Raw genomic sequence first — 13794 nt, 5'->3', positions numbered from 1 at the left:
GGAGGAACCACATCAGCAACCAGGATATTGCATGTTTTGGTGAAGGGGTTCCTATATGAAGGACCCCCCGGGAGGCACGGGGAGAACATGCAAACTCCACACAGAAAGGAGGGCACTCGAGGACATGCGGACGGGCACGCATTCCTTCAGCATTCACAGCGTCCCAGGTGGGAATCGAACCCAGGACCTTCGAGCTGTGAGGCGACAGCGCTTACCACTGCACCACCGTACCCCTTATTTTATTGTTTATGATACATTCTTTAGCCTCTTACAAAAATGTGTGATGTTTATATTTTTTCATGCCTGAGTGTGATTAACTGTAGCATGACTAAATTTCCCCTCAGGGATCAATAAACTTATTCTGATTCTGATCTTTTTGGTGCCATAAACACTATTTTGATCTGTATGGTGCTGCAAAGAACCATTTAAGAATGCATGAATTCTTCAAAATTAGGAGTAGCAGAAGAACATTTTAAGAGCCTTGAAGTGGTCATTTTCTTTTTTTTTAAGTACATTGATTGAAGAAGTGGTAATCTTTAAGATCTTTTGTAGGGGTGTCACGATACACTCAGTGTATCAGTGTACACTACGATACGATATTTTAACAATATTTTTTTGCTATCGATTTGTAAGTTGAGGGGGCATCCTCCACGCTAATTTGAGTAATTTCACCATTTTCATCCTCCGTGTCTGTAACGTCCCTCGTCTGTTCAAACAAAGCAATGAAAAGGAGAGCGAGCATGCAATCAGATACAGATCAGTGCCACCATGTTCAGCTTCTTTTTCTCGCGATATGAGATTTCATCTCAACGATACATATTGTCACGTTTTGATATCGCGATATATTGTGGGACGATATATTGTGACATCCCTAATCTTTTGTGTTGTTGTTGTTGCGCTCATAGCTGCCGGTTCTGCACTGCTCTTCCTAGAGATCACCTGTCAATGAAACAGTGTGTCAGTACTGTGACGTCTTTCTCCTTAGTTTTTCTGCTGATGCAATTTGAGTTTCTCTTTTCTTTGTCTGTTCAGCCATGGTGGATATCACTGCTCATGCTAACTACCTACTTCTGTTTATTTCAAACAAATCTGAAACATAAAACGCATCACTTCCTGTGCAGCAGGAGGATTTTTCCCAAGAAAGAGCTACCAGATTACTTGAACACAACAGAGGATTGTTTGAATCATTGTGGTTCCACATAGAACCACTTACCTAACCAAAGACCTATTGAAGAACCCTCCTTTTCCATCATGTATGGGTGTTCAATTCCGCCTAAAAAGAGCAAAGCAGTGGACAAGCACATTTATTGTGAAAATATACAGCTTTATTTAAAGTTTAACTAGCTGTGTGTGTGTGTGTGTGTGTGTGTGTGTGTGTGTGTGTGTGTGTGTGTGTGTGTGTGTGTGTGTCATCTGATGCGGCGGGGACTGTGTGGACTGTGTGTGAAGTCCATGGAGTGGAGGCTGGTAGCCAAGGCTGCATATAGATGAGAGTTGTTAAACCTCAAGCAGTACACTGGGCTGCTCACTTTGTCCGACATCAGCTGGAAAAACTGGGGAAAAACAAACACAAATAGGAAAACTGTGAAGAAAAAGATTGTGGTACTTTAAATGTTTCATATCATATCATATCATTTATTTGATTGTGACAACATAACATGTCTACACATTACAATTGAGCAGACCATGGTTCCAAGGGGTAACCTGCCGCACTGAAAAATTAAGCCAATGTGAAAGTGCCTTAAACCAGCAATTCCTCCCCCCCCCCCCAATGGCCAGCAGGGGGTGACTCCACTGGCTGAAAAAATAAGTCTGATTGTATGGAAGTCAATGGGAAAATGACCCTACTTCTCACTTGATTTATGACCTCAGTAAACACTTTCCTAATGAGTTTTCAAGTCTTCAATACAGCGTGATTGATTGATTGATTAATTGATGTTCATGATGTTCATTTAGAAAATCATGGTCCCATTTAGAGTAAAATAGATGATAAAGCAGACTATGTTTTGGGGCGTCATTGACAGGTTGTCTGTCCATTGATCACGCAGCTCGCCTATCACGGACCAATAGCAGGCAGCGGGGCAGGTCTGTGGGAAACCCCTGGTCTCGCGCTAGCTGCTTCTGGCTCGAAATAACCAAGATGGCGACAGTCAAAATGGCAAACTCAAGACTTAAAAAAACGGGAGTCCACAAATCAATGGGTGACATCACGGTGGCTACGTCCGTATTTTTATACAGTCTATGGTTCACGCAAGCACGCACGCACACGCGCACACGCACACACCTACCTGTAGGCATTCACTCTGCCGCTTATCCCAAAGTCGGACGACGCCGTAGTACGAGGAGCCACTGGCGATCATGTGATTTCCGTCTGTCTGGATGCAGTAAAGAGCGCTGTCGTGAGGCTCCTCCCACTCCATCGCACACTTCCTGTTGGAGAGAACGGGATATTTTACACAGACACACACACACACACATCCAGCCACACACACACATCACCTCGATAAAATGTTTTCAACATGAAAACTTCAAGTAGATACAGCAAAACAACAGCAAACCATTGAGACTCTTGGCCTGAGAAGGCGGGGAGCTACAGTAGATGTTTGATGAAGACAGATACTGTCTGTGCTGTAGTTGTACACATGCGCTACATATTATGATCAGGCTTCTTGCTTGTCTTCCTCAGGGATTCTCTAATATTCATAGCTCAGGTTAACATGTACTGTTCCTCTGTTAAGTCAGTTAGTTCATACCAAAGCATGATGATGACAAATATCCATAAATGTCAAGAGATGAGGAAATCATACATATTCATAAGTGATGGGATTTATCTCATGATGCGATTTGATATATGGGATTCATGATTCAATACAACCACGATATGATGTAATAAATAGTTCAATGACATCAAAGTCTGACTGTGCAGAATTATGTTTATTTCTGAGACACAAATCTTTCTAGCGATGCCATTGGCAGCTAGAATGTAAACAATTTAAAAATGCCACTACAAAGTGACAATGATATGATTTGGATGGAAAGCTTGTGAAACTGTGTGTCTGATTTGTGTTTACTACAGCAGAATACAATTGAGCTAATATCATGATTAATTTTCCTGTCACATTTTTGTATTGCGATATATTGCATTTTGATATATACAAAACATCCATAATGGTGGTCAGTTCGCCTTAAAAATGTACCTTTATATAATGTTTTTTTTAATTAAAAACATACCAATTTAAGTCTGCTGTAGCCAATGCGAATGATAAGTTTGAATCGTGAGAACTGCAGCAATGAATGTGTGACTGTCACTGCATCAGTGTCGATGATGTATTTCTTTTGTGTGTGTGTGTGTGTGTGTGTGTGTGTGTGTGTGTGTGTGTGTGTCTGTGTGTGTGTGTGTGTGTGTGTGTGTGTGTGTGTGTGTGTGTGTGTGTGTGTGTGTGTGTGTGTGTGTGTGTGTGTGTGTGTGTGTGTGTGTGTGTGCTGGTTGACAATTGTGACACTCCATCCCTTGTTTTTTTTTAGGGTGGTGGTTGTGGTTAAGTGAGGGGAAGTATTTTGGGGGGTAAGCATTTTCTGCCAATAGAGATCAATCGTCCATTAGTGCGGTCTCATCAATAAGTGATGCAGAGGGACCCGGGGCAGACACCGGGGCAGCAGAGATGTCTGGAGTCACTCACACACGCGCACGCGCACGCGCACGCACGCACGCGCACGCGCACGCGCACGCACACACACACACACACACACACACACACACACACACACACACACACACACACACACACACACACACACACACACACACACACACACACACACACACACACACACACACACACACACACACACACACACACACACACACACACACACACACACACACACACCATACAACCATACACCCTAATCTTAGCAATTCACTATGGGGGTAGGTCACTCATTGTCATTGTGCCCCGAAGTGAAAAGGCACATATAACACAAGTACAGTCTCTGATAAACAGTTTGCCAATACTCTATCACAGGGGTTCCCAACCTTTTTTGTGCCGCGGACCGGTAGATAGATGGGAAAAATAGTTGCGGACCGGTTGTCAATTTGAAAAAAAAAAAAAAAAAAAACAGGCTTGCGGCCCGGTACCGAATGCGTTGCGGCCCGGTACCGGTCCGCGGCCCGGTGGTTGGGAACCACTGCTCTATCAGACACGTTCCTTGTCTCAGGAATTCTCTAATGCAGAATAACATGATCAAAATGTAGTGTGCGAGTCTGAGAAGTTGCAGGACTTTGTGCAGTTTGTTTGTCACTTGCTGCTGTTCTGTCTTGCACCACACGGGTGAGCGGTGTGGTGGTGCACGACACCACACGACACCCAGAAATGTGAGAAGAAGAAACCGTGAAATTAACATCAAAAACGGTGTTTGTGGACTGGACGTCATGTAAATAGAACCTTGGCTATATAACGAGACAGCGTCTTGTGACCCACCAGGTGAGGAAAGCTCAAACTCAAAACGTCAACTCACATGATCATTTTCAAGTGGTGTCTGTTATTCGTTCAACAGTATCTACTTAATAAATGGAAGTACAACTTGTGTTAGTGTGAAAATTCAACTTCAACTTTACCTGGCTGTCTGTCTATGCTATTATTTTTAGCGGCGACCGAAAAAGAAAAAAAAAAGATTCATCTATGCGATTCTTAAATTAATCGATTCTCAACTTCCAAAAATTATGATTTATATTATTTTGTATATTAACTGATTTTTCTTGAAGTCACTAAGAATACTAAGAAGTTTTTATTTGTGCAAGTTTAGCATGAATAAATTAGACCTTTTGTCTTAGGTTTGCCTTTGTGTGTTTACATTATTGCAATCAGTTGATACAACATTTTCAAATATAAAAACTACATAATACACTTGCTATAATTTGCTACACTGCCTTGCTTAGCACACAGCAGACTGGAGTAGATCCTGAGATGTATGCAGTATGTACTGTATCAGGAGTGATTTTGAATCGAAACATGACCCCAGGAAATGAATTTGCATCGAATCGTGAGACATTTTTCTCGCTTTATTTCACGAGACGACTCAAATCGTAGTCATTACTTTGCACTGAATGCTGCAATACATATGGTTATATAGAGCTCAACAGTCATGTGACGTTCCGTGACGTCTCCCAGTCTGGAAGAGAATTCCATATTCATTTTCTCCATAGACATTTTGAAAAATCCTTATATAACGAGTTTTAAGCCTGGACACCTGCTTTTTCCCTGCTTTTTATTTTTTGTTTTTGCTCCAAGTGAAACGTTTTATGGTCACTCATGATTCAGTAGGTGGCTGGTTGGCTTGGTTCCAGGCTTAAAACTCTTTATAGAAGGATTTTTCTAAATGTCTATGGAGAAAATGAATGGGGAATTCTCTGATGGAACGGGAGCTGAGAAAAACTGGGAGGTCACTATTGAACTCTATACAGTATATGTACGGTATGCAGATCAATCTTTTCAGCAGCATAAGACAACACAGGCTCTAGAATTTTATAATAATGCAGATTGTCGTATAACCACTTAATTTTACATAATGTAGTGTGTGTAAAATGCTATACGCTATGTTTGTTAGCGGTTCAAATTGCTAATGTCAGCTAGCAAGCCAAGCGGCATAACGTTACTGTATTCTCTATAGAGCCGTGAGACTGTACCGAAACTGTACTTGTTTGGGATTCTTGCAATTTCCCATCACATCACGAGTTTCTCTCGGAGGGCAAGCCCCAACTTCCAGACGACCTGAACCTCCTGGCCGACCCTGGGAGCCTCCCGAGGCTGCTTTGGACTATGTGAATTATTTATGTCTAAAGAGGGGACCCCCTTGGCCCACCTCCACCTCGACCCAACCCCCTCCAAACTCCCCAGAGCCATGTGCCAATCACATCTTATTTGTCTTACTTGACTGATCCCCCAGAAAGACGCACTGTTGAACTCCTCCCTAACGCCAACCGGCCAAAATAAATGCTGCCCTCCCCTCAAATCTCTCTCTCTCTCCATATATATATATATATATATATATATATATATATATATATATATATATATATATATATATATAACATAAAAACAGTCTCTACAGGAACAAGTCCATATGAAGTTGACCGCAACACTCCAGAAGAACAGGGTGACCAAAGTTAGTGTTCACTATGAACCTGATGAAGCAGCAAGCCTGCGAAACGCGTTGTTCTGCTAAAATAAATATGATCTTTTGATATAACTTTGGTCACCCTGTTCTTCTGGAGTATTGCGGTCAACTTCATATGGACTTGTTCCTGTCGAGACTGTTTTTATGTTATTTTGATCCTGCTTGCTGTGACCAGCACCTCCCTGCTTGGATTGTGCACGAGTAGCCTACTTTTCCCTTGATATATATATATATATATATATATATATATATATATACGGTATATATATATATCTATATCAGAGGTTATATATATAGGTATATCAGAGTTTTTTTTTCCAGTGAGGCATAGGAGGATGGTCCTCCTCTATTTTCTAGAAGAGATGGGGGATTGTATATAATAATATATATTTTTTTAATAAAATATCAATCAAATGTGTTTTTTCTTAATAAAAATCATGTTATTCTTAAAATGCTTCAAGAATAGTGACCCCTGTAGGGCAGTGATGGAGCGGCATGCAGACAGAGTCTGTGCCAGTCTGTCATGCCCAGTCATGCCCTCGGGGGGTAGAGGAGAAAAAAATCCTCCCCTAGGGCGTTTGATTCCCATGGTAATTTATCTCATGCAAAATATTATTGGTTGAAAACACATGCATTTGACAAGGAACAGTGAAATGATGTGTTTTTCAACCAATTAGATTTAGCTGGAGCTTAACCCGCCCTCACCAATCAATACCAAACAATTAATTTATTCAACCTAATTGGTTGTTGATTGGATAGATTGCTAAGATTGACATTGTATCGTCCACTGATGAATGAGTCTCTCAACGCTGAATCAAGTTCACTATAGGAAGTGAAATCCACTTTGCTGTGATGACCTAGTCTCTTAAAACAGACTGTATCATCTACATCCGGCGAATGCAGCTATATACAGTCTGTACGTTACACCCCCAGAACATGCACAAGGAAGTTGGGAAAAAAACCTTCAGACGGGAAAGAAGTTCGACGGAATCCGACCAATCACGACACGTGTGTCCACGAAAAATGCGGCATATTGGATTCTGATTGGACTAATGAGCAGAAGACCCGCCTTTCTACTTCCCATTCCGGTTGGTGCATGATTCTCCCCCACGAAGTACAGACGGTATGGCGGAAGCATTTGAAAATTGCGGAAGCCAACTCGTCTGTTCTAAGAGACTAGTGATGACCTGACAGGCATGATTTACACACTGACAACAGTAGCAGCATATTATATGTCCCCCTTATTTTTATTTACTTTTTATCAAGCAGTAAGTGTTCACAAGCCAGACAGTCTTTAGGACAGGATTACAAGCCAAAACGAGTTTCGAGTTGCGGGCCGCGGTACGGCGGGATACTGGAATATTTAACGTCAAAAACTGGGATATTTGCAACGTCTCGGCTGCATGCGGTGACACTACAGACGGCATGGATATGCAAGTAAGCCATCCATAAGTAACACAATCTAAGCTAGTGTAGAAGTGAGTAACTAGGCTAATAATAACCATAACAGCACAAATAATTGACCAAAATCTCGAAATAAATATACAGTATTTACTCTGAGAAATGAAATAATGAGAAAAGGAACAATTATTGTTGGTTAAAACTGAATAATGACATCACAACAGTCTTATTAATTAATACACAGGACAAGATGTTACTATCCCTTGTGCCAAAATCCGAGGAAAAACACATTTAGAAGCCCAATCCAGAATAAAACAAGCTAACAGGCTAACAAACTAATAAACAAGACACAAATCACCAGTTACCTACCCTAGCCAACAGCAGTATGAAGCATGTCATTGGGGTTTTCAAGTGGGCACCTTCCTTCACCGACGTTTCGTTAAGTTAGGCCCACGACACCTCAAGAAGGCTTAACGGTGTAATCCAGCGTCCTGGAAACACCCCCCTCCATGCTACCACCGCACAACTGCATATTACCTCACTATCTAAGCCTAGCTATCCAGGTCGATTCGGTATGACATTCCTGACTACACCACCACTGTCAATGATTCAGCCCTGTTGATGCAGACCGTTAATCATGACCACCAACAAACAATCCCTAACTACACCACCACTGTCAATGATTCAGCCCTGTTGATGCGGACCGTTAATCATGACCAACAAACAATCCCTAACTACACCACCACCGTCAATGATTCAGCCCTGTTGATGCGGACCGTTAATCATGACCAACAACAAACAATCCCTAACTACACCACCACTGTCAATGATTCAGCCCTGTTGATGCGGACCGTTAATCATGACCAACAACAAACAATCAATCTGACCTTAGCGAGCTCCCCAGCTAGCATGTTTCCTCCTTATCCACAGCCATTCACTTGCTCGTTCTGCTGCCTGAGACATGTTGCTAACCGCAAGTTTCAGGCTCCGTCCCCGAATGCCCAACTCAGTTAGTAAGGCAATAACGGACTTTGCCACAAAACCACGGCAGCCCACCTCTACAGGCCGCACTCGAGCCCTCCAACCTCGCTGCTCTGCCTCTGCTGCCATTTCAGCATACCTAGCTTTCTTGCGCTCATAAGCCTCCTCAACTCGATCTTCCCACGGGACTGTGAGTTCGATAAAATAAACTCTCTTCTCTACCTCAGACCACAGTAACAAGTCCGGACGTAGCCGGGTGCTAACTATATATGCTGGGATGACTAGCTGTTCATTCAAGTCAACCCTCATTTCCCAGGCTCCACCTACACTTAGCTGCCCTAACTTGTGCCTGACCTTAATTGGTCTAATCTTTTCTCCCTCACGTACAAATTTGATCTGTCTATTCTCTTTGCTAGCAACTAGAGAATTTACTTCTAGCCGCTTTTCCTCAACTGCAGCTGCCAAACATTTCAACACCTGGTTGTGACGCCAGGTGTATCGCCCCTGGGAGAGACTGACCTTACACCCTGACAGTATATGCCTCAATGTACATACACTAGAACACAACGGGCAGGCACCATCCTCGCCCAACCACTGATTTAAGTTCTGGGGAGATGGCAGCACATCATAAGTAGCCCCTAGAATAAATCTAATTCTGCTGGCCTCCATGCTCCACAACTCTCTCCACTTCAACTTTCTCTTCTCTACACTCTCCCAGTTCACCCACTGTCCTTGCTTTGCCTGCGACACTGCCTTAGTACATCTTACTGCCTCCTCTTGCCTATGTACTTCTTCAACTACCATCTTCCTCTTTTCTATTACTGATGCCTTGTTCCACACAGGTTTCCCTATGCACAACCCTAAGCCTCCACGCCCATGCTGCACCTGACCTATGATATCCCTGTGTCTAAGAGCTGACTGTGCTTGCTGTACTGCCTCCTTTGGGTTCCACTTCCTCCCTGTTTTAACTGTGGGCGCTACACTCCTAACCACTGGATCCTTTGACTGAGTCAGAGTCATTTCCAGTCTAACCTTAGCACACTTGAACTTCTCTGTCAGGCTAGATAATGGCAATTCCAATATGCCTTTCCCATATAAGGCTACACTGCTTAGGCAGCGTGGGACTCCGAGCCATTTTCTAATGAATGAGTTAATCATCCTTTCTAGCTTTTCTACCTTTGAAAGGGGAACCTCATACACTGTCAGTGGCCACATCAACCGAGGCAACAATCCAAACTGCAAACACCACAACTTTAACTTTCCTGGGAGCCCTGACTTGTCTATACTTGAAATACCTTGAATCATTTCCTGCCTCACCTCCTCAAACTGTCCCTTATCACTGAGACTTGCATCATACCATCTTCCCAAACTCTTGACTGGTTTCTCTAACACTGTAGGCACCACCTCATCATTTATAACAAACTTCTTACCTACTACCCTCCCTTTAATGATTGAAATACTCCTGGACTTACTTGGCTTCACTTTCATTCTAGCCCACTGCAGATTACTATTTAACTTATCCAACAATCTGCTAGTACATGGAGCGGTTGACGTCATAGTCGTCATGTCATCCATGTATGCCCTAATTGGAGGGAGCCGCAGCCCTCCCTGCAGCCTTTCTCCACCCACTACCCATTTTGAAGCCCTAATAATGATCTCCATTGCCATGGTAAAAGCTAATGGGGAAATTGTACACCCTGCCATAATGCCTATCTCCAGCTGCTGCCAAGCTGTAGTGTACTCTGCTGTGGTAAAGCAGAGTTGAATATCTAAGAAGTAGGCTTTAACTAAGCTCTTTATACTACCTGGCACTCTAAAGAAATCAAAGGCCTCCCATAACAGACTATGCGGCACTGACCCGAAAGCATTAGCCAGGTCCAAGAATACTACATGCAGGTCTCTCTTCTCACGCCTAGCTGACTGGATTTGGTGCCAGATCATGCTGGTGTGCTCTAAGCACCCGGAGAAGCCGGGAATTCCAGCCTTTTGCACCGAAGTATCTATTAGCCTATTCTTTTCTAGATAACTAGACAGCCTCTGTGCCACAACACTAAAGAAAACCTTCCCTTCAACATTAAGTAGACTGATAGGTCTAAACTGACTTATCTCTAACGAGTCCCTTTCTTTAGGAATGAAGATTCCCCCTGCTCTACGCCATGCCTTAGGAATAACCTGCTTCTTCCAGACTACCTTCATCAGCTTCCATAGAAACTGCAACACATCTGGAGCACTCTTATACAGCCGGTAGGGGACTCCATTAGGACCCGGGGCTGAAGAGGCCCTTGCACGTCTCACTACTTCTTGAACTTCTTTCCACCTTGGTGGGCTATCATCACACTGGCTCTCTATTTCACCAATAGGTGGAATATCAGCTGGGACTGTCATCTCTCTAAACCTTTCCCTATCTTTGTGAACCTCCTCCAAATATTCCTCAAGCTTCTGCTTAGATACCATAAGGCTACCATTCTTTTCCTTACTAAACAATGACTTCACAAATCTAAATGGATCCTTATAGAATGCTATTCTAGCTCGCTCTTTCTTTTTCCTATTTTTCCTAATGCTCTCTGCTCTTCTTAAAACTGCCAACCGATCCCTCACATCTGACTGCAAGCAATCAATGCCTTCCTTCTCAACCTCTGTAGCTTTCCTCCACTGCCTCTTAAGCTGTCTTCTCTCCTGGATAAGTCTATCTATCTCTTGTTGGCGCCTAGATTTAACTACCTCACCCTCTAGTTTCTTCCTTTTCTCAAAGACGCCAAACCTTTCCTTACCATAATCATAAATACAATCTCCCATTTTCTCCAACTTACTCTCAGCAGTTCCTTTAAGCTTCTCTAACATCCTAACCAAATCACTATTGATATCTTCCCACTTCCTACTTTCCGCTGCACCTGGCCACTTAACTCTAGGCTTCTGACCGCTAATCTTCTCCCTTTTTGGCTGGCTGGCCTCTCTGCTTTCCTCGGTGCTAGGACCTGCCTCAACATCAGGGGTGCTGATGTCCTGCGAGCTGTGGGTTACTTCCTGTCGCTGGACTTCACCCGACTGACTTGATAAACTTCTTAAGAAATAATTATCAATGCGGGGTCCCTGTGTTCCCTCTACCAAGCACCTCTTCCTGCCTTGATGGATTCTAAGGCCCCTCAAAGTTGTTACCTTCTGCCAGCCACACAAGCAAACCTGACGCTTCTTTCCATCTACATCTGAACTAGTGGCTTCCACTGACATGTTTTCCCTACTCATAGTCAAGTCCGTTCCAGAGTCAATAACCGTGTCAACCATAGGTGAGTCATCTTCCGCCCCCGCTCTCGCAGACTCTAGGGGTGTTTTTTCATAATTCTGTTTCGTAGCAAGTTTGGGTGTAACCAATGGCCTATTGGCCTTGGCTACTGCCACAATGAGCAGCTAACCCATTGCAGCCCCGGTGGGGTCTAATCCCTCCTGTCAGCTGTCTTTCCATGCTGTCACTAGGTCTTTCCCTAGTTGTCAGCTGCACTATTCACAACAGTCACTAGCCTAAGCTAGCTTTAGTATTAATTAATACACAGGACAAGATGTTACTATCCCTTGTGCCAAAATCCGAGGAAAAACACATTTAGAAGCCCAATCCAGAATAAAAACAAGCTAACAGGCTAACAAACTAATAAACAAGACACAAATCACCAGTTACCTACCCTAGCCAACAGCAGTATGAAGCATGTCATTGGGGTTTTCAAGTGGGCACCTTCCTTCACCGACGTTTCGTTAAGTTAGGCCCACGACACCTCAAGAAGGCTTAACGGTGTAATCCAGCGTCCTGGAAACACCCCCCTCCATGCTACCACCGCACAACTGCATATTACCTCACTATCTAAGCCTAGCTATCCAGGTCGATTCGGTATGACATTCCTGACTACACCACCACTGTCAATGATTCAGCCCTGTTGATGCAGACCGTTAATCATGACCACCAACAAACAATCCCTAACTACACCACCACTGTCAATGATTCAGCCCTGTTGATGCGGACCGTTAATCATGACCAACAAACAATCCCTAACTACACCACCACCGTCAATGATTCAGCCCTGTTGATGCGGACCGTTAATCATGACCAACAACAAACAATCCCTAACTACACCACCACTGTCAATGATTCAGCCCTGTTGATGCGGACCGTTAATCATGACCAACAACAAACAATCAATCTGACCTTAGCGAGCTCCCCAGCTAGCATGTTTCCTCCTTATCCACAGCCATTCACTTGCTCGTTCTGCTGCCTGAGACATGTTGCTAACCGCAAGTTTCAGGCTCCGTCCCCGAATGCCCAACTCAGTTAGTAAGGCAATAACGGACTTTGCCACAAAACCACGGCAGCCCACCTCTACAGGCCGCACTCGAGCCCTCCAACCTCGCTGCTCTGCCTCTGCTGCCATTTCAGCATACCTAGCTTTCTTGCGCTCATAAGCCTCCTCAACTCGATCTTCCCACGGGACTGTGAGTTCGATAAAATAAACTCTCTTCTCTACCTCAGACCACAGTAACAAGTCCGGACGTAGCCGGGTGCTAACTATATATGCTGGGATGACTAGCTGTTCATTCAAGTCAACCCTCATTTCCCAGGCTCCACCTACACTTAGCTGCCCTAACTTGTGCCTGACCTTAATTGGTCTAATCTTTTCTCCCTCACGTACAAATTTGATCTGTCTATTCTCTTTGCTAGCAACTAGAGAATTTACTTCTAGCCGCTTTTCCTCAACTGCAGCTGCCAAACATTTCAACACCTGGTTGTGACGCCAGGTGTATCGCCCCTGGGAGAGACTGACCTTACACCCTGACAGTATATGCCTCAATGTACATACACTAGAACACAACGGGCAGGCACCATCCTCGCCCAACCACTGATTTAAGTTCTGGGGAGATGGCAGCACATCATAAGTAGCCCCTAGAATAAATCTAATTCTGCTGGCCTCCATGCTCCTAATCTAATCTAGTCTAATCCTAATGCGAATTTAAAATGAGATATTCCTCTAAATCTGTCTTCAAACTGTAAAAGAGAAGAAAACAAACGCCCACATTTTTTTCGGCGCCGACCGAAGCTACCTCCCCTGTTTCCAAGCTCACCAGCCGCCACTGATATATATATATATATATATACACACACACACACCCACACATATGTATATATGGCGCCCTTCCCTGCATATTCCCCCTCCCAAATGTACTTAGCCAATTTCCCCTGTCTAAGCAGTCCCC

At 43.7% G+C, this 13794-nt stretch overlaps 1 protein-coding gene across 1 annotated transcript in view; it reads right to left on the bottom strand.

The window, feature by feature from the left end:
* Positions 1-13794, bottom strand: part of fbxw4 (F-box and WD repeat domain containing 4) — a 77580-nt gene that overhangs the window by 15978 nt on the left and 47808 nt on the right. The window contains 1 exon segment of the mRNA XM_083650487.1: positions 2289-2430. Within this exon segment, the coding sequence (XP_083506613.1) occupies positions 2289-2430 (142 nt within the window).

Source organism: Poromitra crassiceps (assembly GCF_964638095.1).
Source record: "Poromitra crassiceps genome assembly, chromosome: 14".
Lineage (NCBI taxonomy): Eukaryota > Metazoa > Chordata > Actinopteri > Beryciformes > Melamphaidae > Poromitra > Poromitra crassiceps.
Note: the sequence above shows the minus strand (reverse complement) of the source record. Positions and strands in the feature narration are given on the sequence as shown.